This window comes from Diadema antillarum, unplaced genomic scaffold (genome assembly GCF_040938485.1).
Source record: "Diadema antillarum isolate AM-2024a unplaced genomic scaffold, OU_Dant_1.0 scf00000003, whole genome shotgun sequence".
In the NCBI taxonomy this organism is placed as follows: Eukaryota; Metazoa; Echinodermata; class Echinoidea; order Diadematoida; family Diadematidae; genus Diadema; species Diadema antillarum.
In genome coordinates, this window is record NW_027270892.1 from 4,187,891 (window position 1) to 4,212,706 (window position 24,816).

Consider the following 24,816-nt stretch of genomic DNA (forward strand, 5'->3'; position numbering starts at 1 on the left):
ATTTGCAGTCATTTAATTCTAAATTGGAATATTGCTGCATCTTACAAACTTCAGACATACTTGAAAGGGAGACACAGGAAACTAGTAGTGGAAATCTTCATGTACTTTTATCAGAATGCAGAGATTCCAATGATCTTTGGTTACTCATAGGAAAGTCAAGACTGACCTCTGGGTTGACAATGAGTCTGTCTCTGTCATGATGACTAAGATGAGGGGGAAGCAATGGATCCTTGGCTGTCTTTGGCTCTCCTGTTTGACAAGAAGTGGCATGGTGGGACTGTCATCTCGTAATGCAGTACATTTACCACAGTGTAATAAGATAGCTATTTTGATTATGGTAACAAAATGCAGTGTATACTTGACAGAGCAACAGCTTTGCCTTGATCTGTCTTTTTTCACATCAATCTTTTCCTCTGGCTGCATTGAATTTTCTCACTGAAGCTGGAAAATCTTTGTCAAATTCTCCATCACACCTTTGATACATGACCTTGCCAACCTGCAACCTTAACTCTAACACAGTGATTTTCATGTCTGTTAATATTTCACCAAAATAGGTCATTAGAATGTTATTATATATTCATACTAGTAAATATATGAACATACGTTTGTATATGTATGCTAACTGCCAATGAAAGATACACTGAGCTAAAAAAAAAAAATAATAATAATAATGAAATGCTGTAATCACTGACCAACTTTGATTATATGCATCTTTTGTTACAACACCAAAACAAGTAACAATTAAGAATTTTGAGCCTACTTTGATGGGTTCCAAAACTATGACAGCAACTTCTTATCAAAATTGAGGGTTATCATACTTGCAAATGTATTAAAAGGGAGTGATGATGCATGGTCACAACAATGTTGACAACTCAGACCAACAGCTTGTGTACAGCAGATAATTTTAATATTTCTGTTTGTTAGTATGTTTGTTGTTTTCTTTCATATGTGTTCCTAGGAGAGGCATTTCTAAAACATCAAGTTATCCATTTCTAAAACATCAAGTTATCCTTTCAGGCAACTATGCTATGTACACATATATTACGACAGAAGTTGGTACCCTGATATGTAGATGCAGCACTACTGCTGATTATGAGGACTGAACAGTAAAAATAGTCAAAAGATAAACAACTTTCCAACACACAATTCAAAACCATGACTGCTAATATGAGCTGAGCAGATCTACATTCCTGACTGACCCTTATCAACAAAGTGTCAGATGGTGTTAGTCACTCTACAGTTAGCAAAATAGCACACTTGCATGATAATGTGCAATACCTACTTTTACAATAGAATATCTTCCCAAGGGCTCTGAAAAGAAACAGCGATGTATCCTTTCCACCAATTGCAACTGGTCCTTTCTCCTCTTTTTCAGTTCCCTTTAGTTGCATCCTTCTCTCCTGCCACTGACTGTCATGTGATGATGAGGATGACAGGGCTGAATTGCTGCATGGTTTCTCTGTCAACCTCCTCTCAGTGCTTTCAATCCCTATTGAAACACAACATTTCTTACTACTGTTAGAATATTAGAGATTAACAGTCAATCTTGAACCACGTCAATCATTTTGCCAACTAAGTTCATTGACTATCAATGCATGGATCATGAATCAGTTGTCTCCTCCACTAGTTTTTTTTTTAGATGACTTTAATCCAGAATTTCTACATCTGTCCCTTAGAAATGAAACATGCCTTATCCTCTATGTCTAGCCACATCATTTATTCTGACTTTAGTTAAAAAAAAAATTATGTAAACAAACACCATCTTCAACTCTATAGACAGTGGAATACAAAGCAGGAAGGTTATACCTACAGAATTTGTCTGATATATATCCTGGCTGAAAAGAAAGACAAAGAGCAGAAAATCAGTTTTACTTGCTGTTCTTTGGTTATATTGCTGTTCTTTGGTTATATTCCTATTTTTATAACTGATTACCATTTTGGGTAAAGAATCTCCTCATTTTCAACTGTAACATTATCTGTACAAGTGACTACAGTTCACTATGCCTCACACAATTGACAATAGCTGACAATGATGCCAGACCAGCATGTGTTCCTTTGATAACTTTGAAAGACTGAAATGATGATGATAATGATTGGGGTCTTTTTTTCAAATGGGACATTAACTTTTCCTGATATCATATTTACTACTTGCAGGGTGCGAGCTAAGATTTACAGTGCACTCCCGTTATAACGAACACAGTTTTGATGAAATTCCAGTTACAAAGAAGTAAAATCTAAGTTTTGTATGTGACTTCATATACTTGTGTTCATCTTTGTAGAACTCTCAATAAGCAGGGTACTATACTCCATGCATCAACTGATATACAGCAAGGGCTTCTCAGGCTCTGAATATCATTAGAAATTGTTTTTGTTTTTGGGAGGTCCTCAAAAAGGGCAGTGTGACAGTGTGTATGCTACTTTTGTTTCAGTGGCAACTATATTTGTTTTTCAGCATTTTTCTTCACAGGACAGCACTCATAACAAAACTGACAATGATGTAGTATAAAAAGGTGATATGGATTCTAATCAACTTGTTGGCTGTGAGCTATCAAATGATAAGTCCTTATTTTTCCTAAATACCCAACTTTACTTTTCACTGGGCATCAGTACACTAGTGACTGGTACTAATGACAGCTCATTTGAGCTCAGTTGCTTTGTCTGTGTGCTATAAATGCATCATAATTGTTTGCATGTTTGGTTTGGAATTGACGAAGGCCTGGGAATCTTGCAAAAATAGTTGCCATGGAATTTAAATCATGTCACCATTTTATAGAACAATCAAAGCACGTTACTTGGTTGAGCATTGGTAAAATTATCCACCCTCTTTAATTCTTAAAAAGTCCAAAACACCTGGCTTCATCTCGCATGTTTTTGACTGTGTGAAGTTACTCTCAGGTGGATAATTCTTACAAAAACCCTGTGTATCATGCATTATACTATTGGTATAATGCACAGTATATTGTTGGTGTGTGTCTCACCTTTGAGACTGGCAAACTGTAGGGCATTGATTGCTGCCCGGATGTCACCAGAGCTAGCCACAGCCAGAGCTTCAATGGTTGACTTGGCAGGAACACAAAACTTGTGTCTGGCCTGCCAGGAAGCGACATGTGGAATGTACAGGATATATAATCAATGAAAGAGATATTATAAACATCTCTAATGATTTATATGGTAAGGGTGAGGATCTGAAATAATCATTCCCTTTAATATTATCTTATCTGTACTTACCACAGTTCAAATTCAGAGTGATACTTTCATAATCAGGAGATAGAAGGTGACATTGGTTTTATCTTTAGAATACTGCCTGCTTTACAATACTATGCCTCACCCTAACAAAAAATAAAAAATAAAAAATAAAAATAAAACAAAACAACAATATGATTTTTGTAACATTATTACAAGACTTATACACAGCTTGGTATATATTGGCAATGTGGATGTAAGAGGTAAGGTAATTACTTTATTAACGCACACACAAGCAGTTAACTAAAGACATAAACAAACAAAAATGAAACCAATTTCGAGCTAAAATGGAGATTGTGGCAATTCCAAAGTAAGAATACATGGAAATGCTAAGAGTTTTATTTATATACTCAACACAATTACCATTAATTTGATATTCTCTGGGCAGGAACCAAAAACTTTGGTATAACAGTTGAAACCACTGCATGGTTCTACAATAGATATCACATGGTGTGAATTCATCTACACGCAATACGTTCATCTGTTCCACTGTCTGAGTTATACTGTAGTTGCTAGTGCAAGATGCATCTTTCTCCACTATAATAAAACATATGAGTGTAGAGGGTCTTGCCCCCCAGTTGGGCATGAAGCCCATTTGTACAAATGTACATTCTATCACCATAGCACTAATACCTGAAAAGCTGGTGAATAAGATGAAAATGTGAAAACTGGCCCCTAATTTGGTCCCCCAACATGGCTTCGAGTGGGACAGTCACCAATTTACTTACTCCTAGCACTAGCTCAACCCTATCACTTCCTGGTTTTAGAGAAGATAAATTTCAAAAGATTCCTAAATTCAGGGTCTTTGGGGACCTCTGGGGCCCACAGGAGGGGCATTGTGCCCATTTTAATTATTGAGATTGTATCACCCCAGGGATGTTACCTTCCAAGTTTGAGAAAATTTGTCATTAGGTTCTCCAAAAAAAAAAAGCAAAAAAGATGAAGATGTAAACAGTTTATACATGACGGACAACATGCAACATACACGATGACGATGAATGATCGCAATAGCTCACTTGAGTCTTGGCTCGGATGAGCTATGTCTTGATTGTTGCATTCAATCATCTGTAGTGTGCACATTAAATGTGGCAGGCAAGCTGATATTAAAATCGAAATCACCAAAGTACACCTTAATTTCATCACTTCTGACCTACTTTTTGTGTTAAAGAACAAGGCAAGTGCCAAATGTGTCTCGCTCATTCGCGTAGAAGAAATTAATATTTTTCTAACTCCTGGAAGTTCATTGACCCGCCTATGACCTTTGACCTTGTGGTGACCTTCAACTCTGTAAGGGACATTTACCATCCAAGTTTAGTCACAAACGGACAAAGGGATCAAAAGTTATGAGCCATAATCAAAATGCGCCGTAAAAACTTAACATTGGGCCCTAAAAGTTTGTTGACCCCTGTCTGTGACCTTTGACCTTGTGATGACATTCAAATCCCAGGGGACATCTACCATCCAAGTTTGGGCACAAACAGACAAAGGGATCAAAAGTTTTGAGTCATAATCAAAATGCGCCTTAAAGACTTAACATTGGGCCCTAAAAGTTCGTTGACCCCTGTCTGTGACCTTTGACCTTGTGGTGACCTTCAACTCCCCAAAGGACATCTACCATCCAAGTTTGGTCACAAACGGACATATACATCAAAAGTTATGAGCCATAATCGAAACGCGCTGTAAAAACTTAACGTTGGGCCCTAAAGTTCATTGACCTCTGCCTGTGACCTTGACCTTGAGGTACCCTTCATGTTTGGTAAAATGTGTAACTTTGTATAACCACTCTTCCCTCCAAGTTTCATAGAAATTAAAGTCTTCGGTAGAGAGTTATTCAAGTTTTTGTAGCGTCACGGATGGACGACGGACGGACGCCGCAGGCGATCTCTTAGTCTCCCCACACATCCGGTGGGCTCGACAAAAAATAGCACTAAAACTAGAAATGTCGCTATGGCGACTGATGCCTCCGCCATAATGCATGATTCTCCCAATAGGTGTATAGTACAACGTCTTCACAATGTGAGATAACAGTTTCACATAACTGGCAAAATATTGAAATGACAGGTTTGTCAGAAATATCTTGAATGTTCACTTTCCTTGAACTACATTTGCTATAATTGTTTATTAAAGAGTGCAGGTACATGTATTTGGGGAATTGAGGATTTTTACTGGACTTCTGACTGACCCTTTCATAAGTTTATGCACTGAGTAATTTTCAAGGTATAAAGAAAGAGTGTAATTACAGTATAAAATAGATCTTTTTTTTTCATTTAAACCTGGCCTTGACCCTTCACCTTCTGGCAGGAAATTTCCAAGAGAATCTCCATTAGGTAATACATGTATATTAAGTTTTAAAAATAACAATGCAAGCATTGCATATACTAGTATATGAGGGAAATAGTAAAATTTTGACGAGTTGACCTTGACCTTTGACCCCTGACTATTGACCCATGACCCCTAAATTCCCTAGATTATCCCTGCCAGTCAGTACATGTGTATGTACCAAGTTCCATGAAGATTCATCGAACCATTTGTGAGAAAAGTAAAATTGTAACATTTCCACCTAATCTTTGACCTTTTGACCTTTGACCTTATGACATGAAACTCTCTCTGGAGAATCTTTATGCAGTAGTACATGTCTACACTAAGTTTCAAGAAAATACCTTTGGGCATTGCATGGATATGGGGAAACAGCAACATTTTTAGCATTTGACCTTGACATTTTGACCTTTGACCTCTTGCCAATGTCACTAAAATCTACTCAACTAATTGCCGTATCATACATCATCCTTGGACCAAGTTTGGTGAAAGCTGCTTCATCCAGTCTTGAGTTATCACGTAAAAAGATAAATTTTAGGATTTGACCTTGATCTTTGACCTTTCACCTCTGTCCGATTTCACTAAAAATTAATCAAGTAATTGTCCCACCATACATCATCTTTGGACAAAGTTTGGTGAAATTTGCTTGATCCAATCTTGAGTTATCACGTAAACAGATACAATTTCATGATTTGACCTTGACCTTTGGCCGATCTCACCCAAAATCTAATCAAATAATTGCCCCATCATACTTTATACTTGGACCAAGTTTGGTAAAATTCCAGTCAATATTACTTAAGTTATCGCGTAAATGAATGCGGACGGACGTACGGACGGACGGACAACCCGAAAACATAATGCCTCCGGCACCACTTCGTGGCGGAGGCATGATTACAGACTTACAACTGGAATACTGTGAGCTGGAGGAAAAGGGTTGTCAATCTCAGTCGTATTAGGCAGAAAAAAATACTTACCCTGCTGGCTTCTGCTGAAGCTACCTTTGTCAGAGTTTTTGTCATCATTGTTGGTGCAATAGGATTGAAACTGTTAGACACAAAGATAAAGGAATGGTAAAAGTTGATCCAGACAATTTTTCAAAAGAATACAAACTGCATATCATATATAAGTAAAATATTTTTTTCAAAATGTCATTCATGCATATCAAAACTGGATGGAAATCAGCCATGGGAAGAAAAAGAAAATTAATCATTTCATATGATGGGTCTAGGGCAATTACCCTGGACCCTTCCCCTGGCTCTAATCCTAATCCAAATCCTGAACCTAATCCTAACCCAAACTCCTAACCCTAAACCTAACCCTAATCTTTACCCTAACCTTACCACTAACCAGTATTTAGCCGGGGGGGGGGGGGGGGGGGGGGGGGGGGGGGGGGGGGGGGGGGGGTAATTGCCTGGATATGCATATGATACACAAAAATTATTAAATACTGCAGAATTTCACTCAAGAACTGAAGAATAACATTTATAAACTAGAAATGTCGCTACGGCGACTGGTGTATGCCTCCGCCATAATGCATGGTTCTCCTAATAGGTCTATAGTACAATGTCTTGACAATGTGTAATGACAGTTTCACACAATTGGCAAAATATTAAAATGACAGGTTTGCCACAAATGTGCTGAATGTTCACTTTCCTAGAACTAGGTTCAATTGGATCAATGATTAAAACGTGCAGGTATTTGGGGGAACTGATGATTTTCACTTGACTTTTGACCCTTTTATAAGTTTATGCATTGAGTAATTTTCAAGGTATTGAGAAAAAGTATAATTTCAGTATCAAATGGTAAAATAGTATTATCTAAACCTGACCTTTGACCTTTGACCCTACAGTTCCAAAGAGAATCACTGTTAGGTAGAACATGCATAAATATATAAGTTTCATAATACCTTGAGTTACTTTTGAGATATGGAGGAGGAAGTGCAATTTAGCACTTTCACTTGACCTTTTGACCTTTGACCTTTTGGCAAGAAACTTCCCACAGAATATATATTGGGTTAAAATGCATACATCAAGTTAAAAAAAAATCCTTCAGGCATTGCATAAATATAAGGAAAGTAGTGATATTATGAGGAGTTGACCTTGACCTTTGACCCATGACCCCCAACTTCCCTAGATAATCACTGCCCATCAGTACATGCATATATACTAAGTTCCACGAACATACCTTGAACCATTTGCGAGATATGGAGAAAAACATGAAATTTCAACCTTTTTTTCACAAAATAACCTGTGACCTTTGACCCCGTGACCCTAAAATCCAAACAAAGTATTATCCCCCCAGGATATACCCTCATACCAAGTTTGATGCAAAACCACCTCACGGTTCTTGAGATATCAACAAAAACAAAACGGGACAGACGTACGGACGTACGGACGGACGTACGGACGGACGGACGGACGACCCGAAAACATAATGCATCCGGGCACTTCGTTGGCGGAGGCATAAAAAGCATGACAGAATAAAATTGTGGTGCTTAACTATGCATTACATTTAAATTGCCCTCTACTAGTAAATAAACTTGTTATGTGACAAACCACAATTGATTCATCAATGTGCCACACTATAAATCTGATTGTGTACCCTATCTTAGATGTAAATTCCTCATGGTGAATACCTGGCAAACAGTCAGATTACTATTCCTTTCACCTGATATTATGCACCCTCAGATTTGATTGTACATCTGCTGGAAACAGTGAAAGTGCATTTGACTTTCCGCCATGGCTGTCGCTGACAATGAACACCAGAGGGCAGCGTCCGGTGTAGCTAAACCTTGTCAAGACTGCATGGAGGCTGGACGGATCACGATAGAAGGCATTCGGAATATCCTGTGTTGCAAGAAAATAAAGCTTACTGAATCATGAGTGACTGTAAATACAGTTATTTCACTTCTTCATATGTATCAGTTTTGAAATGCAAGAGGAAATACAGGAACAAGAAATTTGCAAATTACTTTTATATCAAAATTTACTTCTTTGTCAGAAGTAGATCATGCATACATCTCTCACATTTTACATAGTTCATCCACTTGTCATTCTGCAATAAAACTCAAGCCTTGAGATAAACTGGTCATTGTCATCTCACTCAAATGTCCATAATCTTTCATCACGTCAGACCGCAGTCAGACCGCAACACAGGGCCTATGGGACAGTGCTAGGGTGGTGCATGTAGTAGTCTTGGCGCAGACTCCTTTTGACCCACAAGGGTTTGTGCCTGCAAACTCTAACCAGTATGTCACGATACCCTGTTGCCATTTATGTGAAGTTTCCTTTAAAAACATCCTCTTGGGGGTGGGGGTGGGTTATGAGCTTTCATTGATTTCTAACATTTTGCACATTTTCCATCAATAAACGTGTGAGTAAATTGTTCCACTGTTGCACATATATCTACCTGTAGTGTTCAAGTGTGTTACTGCATCTCTGATGAATTGAAATGCAACATAGAAGTTTTGCTAGCGGACTTTGGCATACATCTCATGGCATTAAACACAGCAACCATGCAATCAGAGAAATCTTCAAAATAGACTGTAGAAAATGTGATGCATATTTCTTGTAACATAGGATGAAGTTACCAATCAACTCACCTCAACAAGGACAACTTTCTTGGTTCTCAGCTCCCCATCCTCTAACTGAAGAGCTGGGTATCTGTTGGCTCGCTTCAGAAAGTCTTGAAACTGAGTCACTTGTGAATCAGTCCTGACATATGATTCTTTGGAAATGTACAAGATTAGAGAGCATGTTACCATCATTCCAATCACACACTGAAAGAGAATAACAAGGTAATTCACAACTTGAAATCTTAGCATGATTATCACATGGGGAAATATCGGTAAATTGGCACCTCGTTTACAACCACCCTGTCCACTGTCCACCTAGTCTAATGCCATCTCGTCTAAACTCACTTCATCTACTACCAACTCGTCTACCAACCATTTTGTCTATATGCCAATTAGTCTAATTGTCATTTCGTCTACTAGCCATTTTATCTAATGTTCAATTTGTCTAAGTCACATTTCGTCTAACACCCATTATGTCTATTGACCATTTCGTCTATTAATCATAAGGTCTATGAATAAAATAGTCTACAGCTCATTTTGTCTAATAGCCAATTGGTCTACAACTCATTGTCTAATAGTCAATTAGTCTAATAACCAGTCAGTCTACTCCCAAGTGGTCTACTGCCAACTGGTCTACTCCCAATTGGTCTACTCCCAATTGGTCTACTCCCAACTCGTCTACTCCCAATTGGTCTACTCCCAACTCGTCTACTCCCAACTAGTCTACACCCAACTGGTCTACACCCAACTCGTCTACTGCCAACTCATCTACTGCCAACTTGTCTACTGCCAACTAGTCTACTCCCAACTGGTCTAATACTAGTTATAGTTTTATTTTATTTTTTTTTGTTATTTAAGTCTACTTCATCCAGTTTCTTTTTTCCCAGTGAAATAGGTTGAACACTCTTGGTGCCCCATTTGGTTTAAATTTTTATGTTCTAATTATGACAATTTTTTAGGAAAAAAAGATAATGTCACAGTGTGAAAAACTTGCTGTGTTATTTTTGTGGTGGATGTGTAATTTATATCAGAAGCAATCATGCAGCATTTATATGTCCAAACTTCAACACTCCATCCATTCAACTTTGATACACAATCATAAGTATGGTAAAAATGAAAAGGAACACTTTAGAAGTACATTATCAGTATTCTTTATTCTGTCTGCCACGTACTGATGTATGTAAACGGTTAAATGCACAAAAAAGGTTGAAACATATACACAAAAATATGATTCATGCACAATATATAGCTACTACTAAGATGAATAATTTACTTGCCTGCAATGTACTCAATACACGTTTCGCGAGGAACCCTAAATAAGCATTTATATGTCCAAACTTCAACACTCCATCCATTCAACTTTGATACACAATCATAAGAATGGTACAAATGAAAAGGAACACTTTAGAAGTACATTATCAGTATTCTTTATTCTGTCTGCCACGTACTGATGTATGTAAACGGTTAAATGCACGAAAAACGCCCACATCGCGCGGATCGTTAGTACCTTCACTAGCGTACCAAACGCAATGAAAATCAAATTACACTCGTACTCGATAATTCCTCATTCGGGATCCCGCCAAGATCGCTGCATGCATGTGCACGGAGGTACGGGTGGACTGGGGTGGTCGGTCGAAATTTTCGTATGACTGACAATTCGTTTGTGATGGAGGATTGTAACTGAGCTAGTTTATCATTATTTAGTTATTTTACGGCCAGAATGTAGACTGGATAGTCATTTTTCACCATTAATTAGTATGTCTTTATATTCAGCATGTGCGGAATAATTAACAACTAGAATAGTCTAATATTGATTTTTGTGCTAATCAAGGGCAGGGTTTAATATGAATAGTTCATGACAGTGAGTCGGACTGGACACTAGACAAAGTGGTATACTGGTATTCATTATTAGCATGACCAGATGGAAATGATCAGTTTGGGTAAATTGTTGAGAGTAAAACTATATCAGTTGGGAGTACACCACTTAGGTATAGACGAGTATAGACCAATTAGGAGTAGACAAGTTGGGAGTAGACCAATTGGGAGTAGACCAATTGGGAGTAGACCAATTGGGAGTAGACCAATTGGGAGTAGACCAGTTGGGAGTAGACCAGTTGGGAGTAGACCAATTGGGAGTAGACCAATTGGGAGTAGACCAGTTGGGAGTAGACCAGTTGGGAGTAGACCAATTGGGAGTAGACCAATTGGGAGTAGACCAGTTGGGAGTAGACCAGTTGGTAGTAGACCAGTTGGGAGTAGACCAATTGGGAGTAGACGAGTTGGGAGTAGACCAGATGGGTATAGACCATATTGGGTATGGACAAACTAAGGGTTGGACGATATGATAACTAGACAAAGTGAATGTAGACTAAATGACTTGTAGACGAGGTGGGAGTAGACTAACTAGTAGTAGACAAAATAGATATTACACGACATGGCAAATAGACATTGTGAGTGTAGACGATTTGGCTATTAGATCAATTGTTTTGTAGACGAAATGCTCCTTAGACAAGTTGGGTATTAGACAGTACGGGTAGTGGGCAAAGTGACTATTAGACAATATGGGTACTGGACAAAACGAGTTGTAGACCAAATGGGTATTAGACGAATCGGTAATAGACGATATGCCAGTAGACCAATTGGAAAATAGACATAGTGGCTGTAGACAAAGTCACTATAAAACCGAAATATCTTGATATTGTACATGAACGGAATGTGTGTGTGAAGTGCAGCTTGACCACAATTGTATTTTGAATATATTATACATAGCATTTATATATCAAGGGTTCAAGTTAACAGTGGCCCGGTTGCTCAGGGCAACTAAAAATTGATGTTAGACCACTAAACTTTCAAAGAGCATACCTTTTGGTGGCCTGATAGAGCAACTAAGATTGAAAATACATTGCTTTGTTTCCTTTGATATAGCACCACTACATTTCTTTTTCGGGCATAAAACATTTCAAATTTAATAATTTCAGTGACCCAAAATGGGCCACTGGAGAAAAATTTTAGTGTTGAACCCTGTATTTACATGTACATCTAACAGCATCTAGATTCAGCAGACATGTTTGATATCATTAATTATCATTTTAACATCTGGGCATTCAGTGTATTAGTATGTTTATCATTCATTCTGAAGTAGTGGCTCTTGATAGTTGATGAAGATCAATAATTATCAAGCTATAAACATAGTGTGAGCTATCGAACAGACTTCACATGTCATGCTATCATTCCCAAGTGCATTATGGGAATTAAATGATGTTTTTGATGCCTTTTCCTGCCGAAGTGTTTCACAGCTGTAAGGCCATACAAATGTTGCACTACCAACGCTCATTTTCTAGGTGTAATGGCTTCTACTCACCTGCTTTGTAGTCAAATGGTGTGTCTGTCTGAAAGGCTGAGGATACAGGGTTGGACCATTCCTGCAACTCCAGTCCTAATTTGTCTGCTAGAACTCGAATTGTAGCTGTCTTACCTACACCTGCTTGGCCAGTAAGAAGCAGCAGTGGGGCCTGGGAACGCTTTGTAAATAGACAACATGCCAAACAACTCTCACATTACATAGATATCCATACAATAAAAGATCATGGGGTTTCCAATCTGCTGAGATTTGATACAGGCCCATGATCAAGTAATCTTAATCAGCAGCTTCAAACACACAGCAAGTGTTGCACACTAAACACTAAATGGGAAAGAGCAGGGCCAATATTTAATGCAACCTATCAATTCCCAACATTGCAATAAATCTTATGAAAACATTGGTGTGCACCTCCTTCTACAAATATAAGTCACATTTCTGTCAAGTGAGCTGCTAATTTGACTCTGCATTCTCCTGTGTTTTAGTGAAGTGATTCACAGGGAATGGTAAATGGAATGGTGACTTTCACAGTGAACTTCTGTGATTAACATCAATGTCAAATGCATATGGTGCACCATGCCATAACAGAGCATTTTGCATTTGATTGTTAATACCCTTGATCGTGACATGCATCACCTCAATGCAATAAACTTGCCTGGGTACTACATAATATATCATACAGGTCAACCATACAACACATTACGAAGTTTAGAAAATGTATACTGATATCAGAAATTGATTTATACCCATGCTTTAAACTCACATATGCTGGGCAACCACTGAGCTGGGCGCATGTAGCATGAAATCAATGTGCAAACACATGACTGGCATTATGTTTACTATTTGCTAAATTCTTGAATTCTTTTTGTATAATCAGCCACGTCTAACTTCCTCCTACCTCTCTTGTATCTCACCTGTGAGGCCCACACACACTACAGAAATGTACACACATACTGACACACACAAAAAGAAAAAGAAAAAGAAAAGAAAGCAAGATAGAATTGCAGTAATGTTGCATTAAATGAAGGTGACTTACAGATACAGGCTGTCTATTCTGTTTCATGTGGAAGCACAGCCAATCTTCAACTTCTTGAATTTTCTTCTTGTGTACAGCAAGGTCTGCCTGCAAAAGACACATACAATCTGATTTGCTATTGACAACGTGTTTTTACAATAGTCACTGGAAAAAAGATTGGCCTATCACTTAGTATCAGGGCATACAATTTCAGCACATATGACAATGTGTACATGCAAGCAAAATATGAGCTACAAATTTTGCAAACTGCTTTGGCTTTCTTAGATTAAAACTGCACTTTCTGAGTACTGTATGTAGATTTGGGGACTTTTACCAACATAGAGTAGAGAGTACATTCGGTACTTATCTGTGAGCAGCTGTGCTATGGAAATTTATCTGACACAATAATGTACCTTTAACGAAATTGATATTCATGTTGATCTAGCACAGTATTACTGAAATTGATATTCATACAGCTCAAGCACATTATTTTTTTATTTAATCTAAATCTTTTATGGGTTATTTTCATCCCTTCCCCAATTTTCCAATTCAGATTTCAAGGCAAAGATGGACTTTTAGAACAACTTCTGATCTTAATCACAATAGAAAGTGAAAATGAGAGGGGTATTGAAAACTTCTCAGTGATTCAGTTATCTATGGAGAAATTAACATCTTTAATACAAACACGTAGCTTATCATGTGTTTCCTTTTTTCTGACCATCTCTTGCAAACACACGCAAACACACACACACACCAGGGGCGGATCCAGGGATTCCTTAAAGAGGAGGTGCCTTTACAAAATTAAAGGGGGGGGGGATGCACGCGCCCCCCACGTTATTTCTTTTTATTTCTTTGTTTTAACAAAAAATAAAGGGGGGCGGGGTGTGTGCCCGGTGTGCCCCCCTGGATCCGCCACTGCACACACACAATTACATGAAAGAAATGTGGACATGAACACCCCTAGATTGCCATTGCTCCTTGCTCATAACACCATGTCACTAGGTCAGTTTGATTGATTTTCCAATGTTGAATTCATGAAATTGCACTCCCCAGTCATCACGTACATGTACTGTATACGCAATACATTGTTTATCTAGCAAGCCTAAATTTTCGCGAATCGGGACTTCCCGACTATTTCGCGAGTGGTTAAATTCACCTTCGTGGAGTACTCGATTGAATGGAGAAATGTATACGTGTGCCTCACAATCATACCAGGATCAGAGTCATTATTTTGGCGTGTCTTTAATTTCGCCAATAGCACCTGACTCGCGAAATTAAAAACCTCACGAAATATTCGGTGTATACAGTATCTTACCAGAGTGTGGGGACAATGTCGGTCAGCCCAAGTCTGCCCTTCAAGGTGCTTCTTCCACTGAGACCAGCTCTGGGATAGCTTTTCTTCCTCTTTGCGGGGTCTCTTCCGGCCTGCTGCACCCTGGTTGGTCCATGTCTTACCCGTCTTACCTCTGGAGTTTGATGTGGTCTTTGTGGTTGATTCATCAACTAGACCATCAAATGAGGATGTTATCCATTGATGCATTTCCTGGTGATAAAAAGAAACAAAATCCAAACCAATGCTTAAAGCCATGCCCATCAACTGGTGGTGTAACTGCCACATATTTTGATTTGGCACACATTTATAAAACAAAGCAAAAAAAAAAAAAACCCAAAAAAAACACATTCTCCACTGAAAATGAATGTCGGGTTTTTTTTCTCTCTCTCTCTCAAAACAGCTCTAGAGAGAAAAAAAAAACCAAAATTAATCTTTTTAATGTCTCTTTGTCGGAGCAACAACAAAAAAAGGAAAATAACTAGATCTAGGCCTAGTTGCTATGTCCGACCTTCAAGAGCACTACTTGACCGAAAGATCAGTCTGTATCTGGTCGTCGGGAATATGTTCCACAGAAACTGCGTCTGGCTTCACAGAATCCCCTCTACGGATGAGGAGAGCGATAACGTCAAAAAAATAAAAGACTCCTCCGGACAGATGGATATGTCTAGAGCACATAGACCTACATACAGGCTGTAAACTACAAAGTAAGAGGGTTACAAATCAATTAGAAAAGATTCTACCCATCATATCAATTACCAAAACAGCTAGAGTGATCCTAGGATTTTAGGAAAAGGCGGGTCCCAGTGCACCTTTTTCTAACATTAACCGTTAGATTTAATTATTACGATCGCTTTGTTTTACTTTGTTTTTGGATGTCTCAGCCATTCCAAAACCGGTTTTCATTAAAATAAATAAACTTCTAGAAATCTAATTCTTCTTAGAATGATATGCTCTGTACTATACAAGTCATTAACGGTTTAGTGGTTTCTTGGTAGGCCCTAACTGCAACCAGCCCCAACGTGCTGTCTCACAAAAAGTGAAAAGCCCAATCCTCACCAATGACCTGTATTGGATGTTACTGTATTGTTAGTTCACTAACAATAAATAGAATTCTATATCATGCATCAGCGCCTACATCCCTTTAACGTTACGACAAAATTGACAAATCCAACGCCAACAGCTATAAAGTTTGCCTTTTCCTCCCCTGCTGGCAACCAGCAGCATGCACCACATTCTTTAACACTAACGTTATAATTATATCAATTTATCATGCAGAGACTCCAACTCTCCCGTTTTCGACAGGAGATCTCCCGCCGAAAACCCATTATTGCAAAATCTCCCGTTCTCCCATTTGAGATTTTATTTCTCCCGCCCTGGCTCAATGTCTCCCGTTGGAAAGGATTTCTTACTTATTGCTATCGTATGTTGCAAAAATAAGCCTTAGATAGCACCAGAGAGCATCTATAACCCTAGGAACTTCGCGCTTCGCACACATAAACTTGGAGTCTCCCGTTTGCTAGGGGTTTCAGGCGGGAGAATCTCCACTCCAGATCAGAAGGTGCTTTGGGTTGGAGTCTCTGTATCATGTAACGTTAGATCTAACGTTCGAAATTTCTATACCATTTTCTGTTTGTATTATATTTCTATGACTGCTTGTTTTGTTTGTTGAATTGCCGAATAAATAATAATAGATTCTAGGCCTAATAATAATAATAATAATAGTAATAATAGGCCTAACGTTAACTGTTAATATTAACATAACGCAACACAAACGTTGGCCACTGTAATTTACTAACACTTAACGTTAACACACAGTTCTAGAAGATATTGTTGTAACATTAGATTTATTGGCATTAAAATTTACACTTTCACTAATTTAGCGCCCACTTTACAATATGGCCTAATTTACACTAACGTTAGGCTACTTAGGTCATGTAGATCTGGATTAGAAGTCCTATCTTTAAAGGCTGCCATCTTTAAATTACGTTAGATCTAGACTTTCTAACGTTAGACCTGACGTGCAGACTTGAAACCTGAAACAAGGAAATTCAAGGAAACTTTTGAGGTACACTATTGTACCAAAACTTTTTATTATCTTTAACGTTATCTACACTACTAGTAAATTACAAGTAGCGCGGCAGTGGTTTCCGGTCACACACAGCACATTGCAATTGCATTTGAACATGCAGGGCAAGTTCAAAACATGTCTAGCAATCGCCCTTTCATTTACGAAAAATAAATAACTGGTGTGCGAGAGGGTAATTGCGGTAATTGACATTTTTTGTTGTGAAAAATAGAGTACTTTATACACTTACGAGGAGTTACGCAAGTTTCTAACCTAAATGTTCCAGCGTTGCCGTTGTGGTCTTTACTAGACACAGTAGGCACCTTGGAAATAGACTACAGGGGCCTGTTTCACAAAGGTCGCACTTAGTAAGTCAGACTTAGCGCTAGTCAATCTTAGTCTAAGTGCGACTTTTTAAGTCTGTTTCACAAAGTCAATCTTAGGCTAAGACTGACTTATTCGATTTGAATAATAATGTACGAGCCAAAAATATGCAAATTAGCCATTTGTTGTCTGCTGATGATTTTTGAGTAATTTCTGGAAGGGAAATTGCTTTGATTTTCTGCAACTACGATTCATATGACATTACTGTATCATTCGTTATTCACAGTGCTCATTTACTGACTCATATTATTTCTCTTTTGTACATAGATAGCCGCTCGTTTGATGATTATTTTGATATAAGAGATGTTTTGTGCATGAGGCCTCTAAAATCCAGTCCCACATGTTTATATTGGACTGTGTGAAAGTTAGGATGAATGGGGTTGCTCGCGCAGCTCGCAGCAGCTAGCTGGCACTGATATGATCTCTGCATTCTGTACAGCGTAAGCCATTCACATTGCACAATTGGTAACTGTGGACCTTGGTAGAAGAGGACTCTGGCTAGCCTCTTGTTGCACACGAAGAGAAGGTTTCTTTTCCAACTAGCTACATTTGTAGGGTTGGTCGTAACTACAGAAGTGAGTGTAGCTTAATCTGTTAGTCATTAGGTAGGTCCTTGAAATTATGTAAATTTAATTTGAGCAAGAGATGATTCATCGAAGGTTAGCATGGTTAGGAAGGGACTGAATATTATGAACTCTGTGTGTGTTGTACCGGTACTTGTATTGTAATTTGTAGAGTCTGCTCATTACTAGTAATATCATGTCATTAGACAATGTCTACATTAGCCCGACCAGACGCTGTTGATACGCTGTGCGAATAACTGGGCTGTGTATATAGTTATGTCTACATATAAACTCTTAACAGTTCTAGTATTAGTATGACTATGAGGCTGGCTATGCCTAACAGTTAAGTTAGTGTAGAGTCTGTGCACTGTGTTATTAATCAAGATAGGGCACAGTGCCACATCGGCTTCATGATTTTGAAGAAAACAAATGTGCATGATTGCCCTAGACTGCATGTATAAGGTTAGTTAGAACCATAATAAATCATGGCTAATGGCTATCAATTGGTCGAATTTTAAAGTCCAATTGCTGGGCCCTGAGTTGAATTAGGAAGTAATTGATGAATTTATGCGTTTTCGGATTTTGGAATGTGTTTGAGAACTGCATCAATCAAGATTAGGCATAGAAACTACTAGACCTCTAACGTTTTCCGTGTATACGTTACTGTAGCCTTTGATGCGAGGCAGAGGTGACTGTCTATTGGCTAACCATTTCCTCTAACTGACACAAAATGCTGGGGGGGGGGGGGGGTTGTCATGTCTTATTTTGTTTTGTTTTTTGCTTCCAGGAAAAAAAAAAGAAGCATTCATTAAGATGTAACTGGTACCATAGAAATGGAAACTTGGCTAATTTCATTGGCAGTCATGTGTAGAGGTAGACCAATAAATCTGCCTCTTCTCGGGTAGCCTCTTGTTAACTGTATTTATATGGTCGCTAATGCAGTCGACCGTATTACAGACTGTACAGATACAATTAGGCTACCGAACAAGAGACAAGTTTATCGGTCTAACCAGTTAGTGTAGATAGACACAGCCCAGTCCTGTTTACAAGAGGTATAATATTTCTAACAAGTATAGGTCTAACTAATTTGTTAGGTTTTTCTAATTTGTTGTGAATGCATGATATTTATAATGGATAGGCATGCATTAATATTCATGGGTAAGCAGCTAAGAAGATAACACAGGCAAGAAAGGATTGGTAGAAATATAATTGATTTCCAAAGTCCAGATACATGTAGATTATATAGCTCTTTATGAGCTAAAATTTTGGTTTAACTTAAAAACAGTTCAAACTATCAGTACATTTGTAGGTAGGGATCTATTTTTATGACTATTTTTCATTTGGACCATTGTTCAGTGAATAGTGTAGGAGTAGACCCTCTACGAAACTAGTGATTCTCTAGTTTGTTAAAAATACTGCCATCTCACTCCGGATAAGATAAAGTGGAAGAAATTAATGAATATTAGGAGTTGATTATGCTTTTGAACTTCCCATTTTGGAATTTAAGTCTGACTTTACGCATGGCTTCAGGCCATGCGTAGAGTTACGCAGGACTTGGTGGGACTTACGCATGACTTAAGCTTTGTGAAACAGGATTCAAAGTCCTGCGTAAATTTACGCAGGACTTAGGGATTTACGCAGGGTTTGGGGATTTACGCATGAGTTAAGTCAAACTTAAATCTTTGTGAAACACCCCCCCGATATGGTTACCACTGTAAAACGTTACATATGTGTACATTGTACATACCAATTCCTATCATCGTCTCACTCAAAAACGCTGCCGAGGAGTACGCCAACTAGCGTTGAGCGGGTAAAGTTTCCAGGTGAGCTGTACTTACCCCGATATATGAAAGTGTGAGACCACTAGAAATTATAGGACAAGAAAGAAGGAATTTTCTGAAAAGAATCATGAGTAAATCTGAGAATTGGCAGGTGCGGTGCATTAGGCTGCACCAATAGCTACACCAAACCTAGGGACAAAAATGAAGCCGCATTTTTTGTTTGCCTTTAGATTTAAGTAACAAAACTATGCATTCATTAGTGCTAATCGTCATCAATTTTTATTGTTCTCTGTGATATTGTCTAACATATAACCATGTGCAAAAAAAAAATGAAGAGATTTTGCATGTTAACATTTTTTTTTCAAATGGTTGTTTAACATTGTCTAATCTACCTCTTATGTTTAAACCTGTCTGGACACCCAACAATTGGGCAATATGTCAGCTAGAAAGGGGGTTGTATTTCCGATCATTTTAATATTTTAGACTTTACCGTGTTTGCCGTCTGATTCTACTCAACTTCGGGGCCTATCATGAATTCCACTAAAATTATCAAAGTTTGTCTTCAGAAGCGTAATGTAAATACACTTGAAAATGTGTGAAAAGAGAGTGAGAAAATTTTAATGTAAATCGTGAATTTTAAGTAACAAAGTTGCGCACTCGGAATTCCCTTTCTTCTTCTTCCTCTGGTTAAGTCTGCCTTTACACTTCCAATTGATAAGCTGAAGGTTCTTGCAGACAGAAAGGACCTGTCAATTTCGGATAACATCTTGGTATAGGCCTACTGATCTAACGTTAGGCCATGTTATGAATTTGTTCTTATTATCTCAACTATATTAGTTAGATTCTCAGACAGCAATAGCCCAACATGATTATGCTGTCTGGCCTTCTAATATTTATCTAATCACCCTTCTAAAGTGCTGTGTGGAATAAACAATGTATACCGTAACAGAGGGGCAGGTATAAATGTGGAAAGGACTGTCACAAGGACACAGCTGAGGCTTGCCTAGGACTAATCAAGTCTAAACTAGATTTTACCTAGACCTACTTTAGTAATAATTGTTAGTTGTAACTGCTTCCATTGTCTATAGACTAATCTTCATTGAAAAGTTTCACGTATAGTCACTTGAATGTATATTTCAGAGAAAAATGTTCTTTGTCATCTACAATTTCAGTTTCCATCAATTCTACATTGAATTCTACTTTGAATTCCTCGTAGAATGGTATGCTCTATTCATGAGTGGTTTCATGGTAGGGCCTATTTCGCAAAAGGTTAAAAGCCCAATCCTCATCTTTACCAATACTATTAATCATCCCTTTAAGAGCAAGAGCTAAAGTTAGCTGGGCTCTTTCAGAGTTGAGTCAAAGATATAGAGCGCCGCGTAACGCTCTATTATCTTTGCTTATCTAACTACATACCGTGAACGTTGATTACCGTGAACGTTGATTACCATGTACACCACATCAATGTAGCCTGTAACAGGGCCGGCGGAGCATTTCAAAAGTGGGGGGCCCACTTCCGGGTTTCATGAGCTAACAAGCAAAAAAAAAAAAAAAAAAAAAAATGGTCCTCAGCTCATCTCTTTCCTTCCACTTCCGGGTTTCTTCAGCTGACAAGCAACAGCAACAACAACGACAACAACAACAACAACAACAACAACAACAACAACAACAAAACGATCTTCAGTGGAAAAACATAACCTTATACCGCGCTCACACTTCAAGATCTCTAAGTAAGTATTTATTTTCAGTGCCACTTACGTACTTCCGGGTTAAAAAAAGTGGGGGGACCCAAAGTGATGACACCTTACGCATAGGGCTCGACAGTAAGGGTGGCCCGGTGGCCCGGGGCCACCAAAAACGCACGTCGGGCCACCAAAATTTCAGAAATTAAGATTTTACCCAAACAAGTCGGATGTTTGCCTTTACCACTTTTGGAAATGAACAGCGGTAACAATCGGCTTCGTGGAACGAAGATGCTACAATAAATGTCAGATTTTTGCTTTTAATTTTGGAAATGAATAACGGTAATATTCGACTCCGTATGATACTAGAATAAATGTCGGATGTTTGCTTATACTTTTGGAAATGAATAACGGTAAAATTCAGCTCCGTACGGTGTTAAAATTAATGTCAGATATTTGATTTTGCGTTCGGAAATGAATAAGGATAACATTCGGCTCCGGAAGATGCTGAAATAAATGTCGAATGTTTGCTTTGACGTTCGGAAATGAATGTTAATAATATTCAACTCCGTACGATGATAAAATACATGCCGGATGTTTGCTTTTACGTTCGAAAATAAATAGCAATAACATTCAGTTCCGGAAGATGCTAAAGTAAATGTCGAATGATCCCTTTGACGTTCGGAAATGAATATCAATAATATGCAACTCCGTACGATGATTAAATAAATGTCGGATGTTTGCTTTTACTGTCGAAAGTAAATAGCAGTAACATTCGGCTCCGGAAGATGCCAAAATAAATGCCAGATGATTGCTTTTACATTTGGAAGTGAATAGCAGTAACATTCTGCTCCATATGATGATAAAATAAATGTCAGATTGATACATTTCGAAATGAAGAACAGTAACATTCAGCGGCGTTTGATGGTAAAGTAAATGTCTGATGTCTGCTTTGACGTTCAAAAATGAAAAAAGCAGTAACATTCGGCTCCGTACGATGCTAAAATAATTGTCAGATGATTCATTTCACTTTCGGAAGTGGCCAGCAGTAACATTCGGCTCCGTACGATAATAAAATAAATGTCGGATGTTTGCTTTTAAATTTGGAAATGAATAACGGTAATATTCTGCTCCGTCGCTTACGATGCTAAAATAAATAACAGATTGTTGCTTTTACATTTGGAAATGATTAACGGTATCAATCGGCTCAGTTAGATGGTAAAACAAATAGCGGATGTTTGCTTTCACGTTCGGGAATGAATATGGCTAACATTCAGCTCCGTAAGATGTTAAAATGAATGTCGGTTGTTTGCTTTTACATTTGAAAATTATTAACGGTAACATTCGGCTCCGTAAGGTGTTAAGATACTAGTAAATGTTGGATGATAGCTTTTACAATCAGAATGAATAACGGTAACTTTCGGCTCTTTACAATGCTAAAACAAAATGTTGGATGTTTACAAATGTCTGCAAATGCTCCCACTTTCTCATTTCAAACGTAAGTTTTGACCACCTAAATAGGCATCAAGTTTTATAATAATCTATAAGCCTATTTGCTAGATCTTAGAACTCAGAATAACGGTAAGATGAATGAATTTTCTATTCATTTAGTTTAGACATGGGTAACTGTATCACTTCAGTAATACTTAATATTTAATTTTCTATGTTTAGTAGGACCGATTTAGTTTTTCTTATGTTTTTCTTGATTTTTTTCGGGCCACCAGACTTTACTTTCGGGCCACCAAAAAATAAATATCAATGATTTTTTTTTTTTTTTTTTTTTGGGGGGGGGGGGGGAGGGAGGGGGGGGCGAGCCACCCTGCCCCCCCCCCTCCGGTTCCGCCGGCCATGTGTAATAAAGGCAGATCGTGAGTAATAAAAAGCGGGGCATAAAAAAGGGGGGCATCCCACGAGACCGACACCCACGAGTCATACGGTCCACGAGACCGACATCAATAATAGGTCCATGAGTCATACAGCCCATGAGTTCGACACTACGCACAAAAGGCTCATGAGACCGACACTAAGCAAACATAGCCCACGAGACCGACACTAAGCAATAAAGGCTCATGAGACCGACACTAAGTAAAGAAAGCCCACGAGACCGACAATAGGCAAAAAAGGCCCACGAGACCGGCAATAAGCTAAAAAGGCTCACGAGACCGACACTAAGCAAAGAAAGCCCACGAGACCGACAGTAGGCAAAGAAGGCCCACGAGACCGACAGGATAAACAGCGCCATATACAACATGTCAATCACCTGTACAGGGTGTTCCATGAACGGAAAAATAACATACTGGCGATTGTAATTTCGTAATCTATCAATTGAAAGATGGTGACCATCTACATAATTATGAACGTCATCAAATATGTATTTCTACATAATTCTGGGGGGGGGGGGCTAGTGTGTCAGGGAGCGACATTGTTATCAAGTAGAAAATTGAATTTTATTCTTCATGCCCCCGCTCCCCCTCCCCCCCCCCCAAAAAAAAGAATTAGTATTCTTCATCCCCCCCCCCAAAAAAAAAGAGAGACATAAACACAAATGAATTTAACAGAGGACAATAACGATGTATAAATGAATTAATTTTAGAGCAGTGATAATGCCCTCGTGCTTTTTTTATTAGGCTTTCCCAGTTTTTAGCTAGAAAATGGACAAGATATAAATTTTACCTCTTCTCTTTCCCGATTCACTAGTTACTTATTCTATTTTAGATATTCTACCCTCCTGCTTTGACGTTTTGCAGTAAGATCTATTTGTAATTTTCTCTGTAACTATGATGTAATTCTACTGATTGAAACGTTTTATGTCGCGGGGATTCACCTCAGTTTTGTGGCTTGTGTTATTCTCCTCCGAACAGTACATTTTATCGTGAAATACAATAGCTGTTTTCATGGATGCATCTGGTTTTTTTCCGAATCCCTTACGCTACCTTAATAGACGATTACGTTATTTTTTTTTAATTGATACTAAATCAACATCCTCGCAGGTTTATTGTAGAAAGATCTGTTACACACTTTTACTGTACTTCGTTCATTTTTTTCCCCACAAAAATACACCCATGCAAACACAATTAAAGATCCTGATCATTTCGGGGGGGGGGGGGGGTGGGGGGGGGGGGGGCAACTGATGGGGTAACACCCTGCCGGAGATGGCAACTCTTCTCTTCCATCTCTCATATCTTCCTATGCTATTATCAGGACACCCTATACAATTTATTGCTCTATAGGTGGCGCTGTTCATCCTGTCGGTCCAGTGCCGTATATTAAGAGAGTCTGGCCAACTCATAAATTGGACGCCATGTCGTTACCCAGCGTACAGTGCGCTAAGGCTTCAGCGTGTGCGCTTGGGGGTTTGCGTGCAGGCGTCCCAAAGGCGCAAGGCACTGTGTTGCCTGACTTTTGTTTTTTTCATAGAGAGAGAGAGAGAGAGGGAGATATATATAGAGAGAAAAGGTGTAGGTTTGGGGAGGGATATTCTACTAGTAATTCATTCCATCCA

General features: G+C 38.5%; 1 protein-coding gene across 1 annotated transcript in view; it reads right to left on the bottom strand.

Moving 5' to 3' along the window:
* LOC139742614 (cell cycle checkpoint protein RAD17-like) overlaps positions 1-17,238 on the bottom strand; it is a 40,543-nt gene extending 23,305 nt beyond the window's left edge. Inside the window, exons 1-10 of the mRNA XM_071653173.1 lie at positions 17,155-17,238; positions 14,822-15,049; positions 13,528-13,614; positions 12,495-12,654; positions 9,161-9,285; positions 8,227-8,405; positions 6,534-6,603; positions 2,979-3,090; positions 1,283-1,489; positions 167-249 (exon numbers count right to left, since the gene is read on the bottom strand). Of these exons, the coding sequence (XP_071509274.1) occupies positions 167-249; positions 1,283-1,489; positions 2,979-3,090; positions 6,534-6,603; positions 8,227-8,405; positions 9,161-9,285; positions 12,495-12,654; positions 13,528-13,614; positions 14,822-15,046 (1,248 nt within the window). The 5' untranslated portion in view covers positions 15,047-15,049; positions 17,155-17,238. The remainder of the gene's footprint in view (positions 1-166; positions 250-1,282; positions 1,490-2,978; positions 3,091-6,533; positions 6,604-8,226; positions 8,406-9,160; positions 9,286-12,494; positions 12,655-13,527; positions 13,615-14,821; positions 15,050-17,154) is intronic.
* Between the last annotated feature and the right edge of the window lie 7,578 nt (positions 17,239-24,816).